Source organism: Lolium rigidum, chromosome 1 (genome assembly GCF_022539505.1).
Source record: "Lolium rigidum isolate FL_2022 chromosome 1, APGP_CSIRO_Lrig_0.1, whole genome shotgun sequence".
NCBI lineage: Eukaryota > Viridiplantae > Streptophyta > Magnoliopsida > Poales > Poaceae > Lolium > Lolium rigidum.
The window spans coordinates 131,776,349-131,778,024 of record NC_061508.1 but is presented as its reverse complement, the minus strand read 5'-3'; the positions used below and the strand labels follow the sequence as shown (position 1 = coordinate 131,778,024).

The window sequence follows — 1,676 nt, the reverse complement described above, 5'->3', positions numbered from 1 at the left end:
TGAAGATGATACACACTAAATATGGAGAAGGACACTAACACAAATCGCGAGGAAATGGAGGGTGGATAGCTGTCCAGTAGGAACCGGTGCCGTTAGAAATGATTTTGCCCACATTCTGCCTCTACTTCTAAAATGGAGTCCAAACAAGCAGGCATACACTTCTTTTTTAGATGAAGCATGCATACTCTGGACGGAGTCACAACTTAGTTAAGTTTTTTTTTTCACACGAAGCTTGAAAGCTACGGGGTTCTACGACCGTAAGATATAACAGAACAAAGTTTGACGGCCTATTTAAGCCCCTCGTCGACACTGCATTAAGATCCACGCGTACGAGGAACAGCAAACTAAGCCATGGGCACGTTCCTAGGCCATTTCGTCCCTGGTCTTGCCTTCGCCATCCTCGGCATGTGGCACATGCTGAACACCATCAAGGCATACAAGCTCAAGGGCACCTCCGGGTTCCGCTCCGCCACCTGGTTCCCCTTCCCCTCGCCGCTGCCCGGCTTGAAGCACCTCGAGCTGTACCTCCTGCTCGCCTTCTCCGCCCTCGCCATCGTCGACCAGCTCGTCGACCTCCCCCTCCTCGCGCTCTCCCTCCAGCCGGACACCCTCGAGCACGCCACCATGTACCTCCACCTCGGGGTCTACGCTTCGGTGGCACTCGCGACCGACGTCGCCGCCTCCCCGTCCTCGTCCCCGCATCACGGCGCGCTGGGCGACGTGGTGACCGCTCTCGCGGCGTCCGTGTTCGGCCAGGAGCTGTTCCTCCTCCGGCTGCACTCCGCGGACCACGTCGGCCTCGAGGGCCACTACCACTGGCTCATGCAGCTCGTGGTCACCGCGTCGCTCGTCCTCACCTCTGCCACCGTCGTGCTGCCCAGGAGCTTCCCCGTGGCGGTGGTGCGGTCGGCATCCGTGCTCTTCCAGGGCCTGTGGTTCGTGGTGATGGGCTTCGTGCTGTGGGTTCCGTCCCTCCTGCCGACTGGGTGCCACGGCGCGGAGGGGAGCGCGGCCATGCACAGCGCGGTCGCGTGCTCCACGAAGGAGGCGACGCGGAGGGCCATGGCGATGGCGAACCTGCAGTTCAGCTGGGTGCTCGCCGCAGTGTGGGTCGTCACGGCGTACATGTGCCTGAGGGTGGACGGCCGGTGCATGGAGTATGTACAGATTCAGGCGCCTAGAGCCGACGGCCGTGTGCTCACCGGCGACGGGGATTCGTCGCAGAAGCGTGTGTTCCCCGTCTCAGAACATGTGTAGAAAATAACCTGAGATGACTTGAACTGGACCGAGACGTTGGGCCCCCGGATCCATTGCCATTATCGTTTAGGCTCTGTAGACTGTAGTAGATGCCCACAATAAACTCGGATGTGAAGCCATCAGGTTTTGCAATATGGTGGGTGCGCCTATTCAGCGCTTTAGGGCGTATTCGGCAGTCCTCTGGCTTCTGGTTTCACAAAATTCGTGTCCGGAGCAGCACCGAACACAACTGCTCCGCGAAGCTAGATCCGCGGATCTGGGTTATTTTCATGCACAAAACGCGAAGCAGGGGTTTGGCAGTTCCGTGGAGTTGCAAAACACGGAGCAGCTCATTTTACAGCAAAATGCCACCGCCAAGTGAAAGTTAACGGTTCGTTCGCTCTGAACCCATCACCCTCCGCTCAACTCACCGTAAAGAA

General features: G+C 58.3%; 1 protein-coding gene across 1 annotated transcript; it reads left to right on the top strand.

Annotated features, from left to right (window-relative positions):
• The first annotated feature begins 336 nt into the window (after nt 1-336).
• LOC124682400 (transmembrane protein 45B-like) lies at nt 337-1,376 on the top strand. The gene has a single exon (XM_047217092.1). It carries the CDS (start codon nt 352-354, stop codon nt 1,255-1,257), a length of 906 nt encoding a protein of 301 aa, XP_047073048.1. The 5' UTR covers nt 337-351; the 3' UTR covers nt 1,258-1,376.
• Nucleotides 1,377-1,676: the final 300 nt, after the last annotated feature.

Coding starts and splice junctions, on each gene's coding strand:
- LOC124682400 (XM_047217092.1), top strand. CDS start 352: ATGGGCACGTTCCTAGGCCATTTCGTCCCTGGTCTTGCCTTCGCCATC.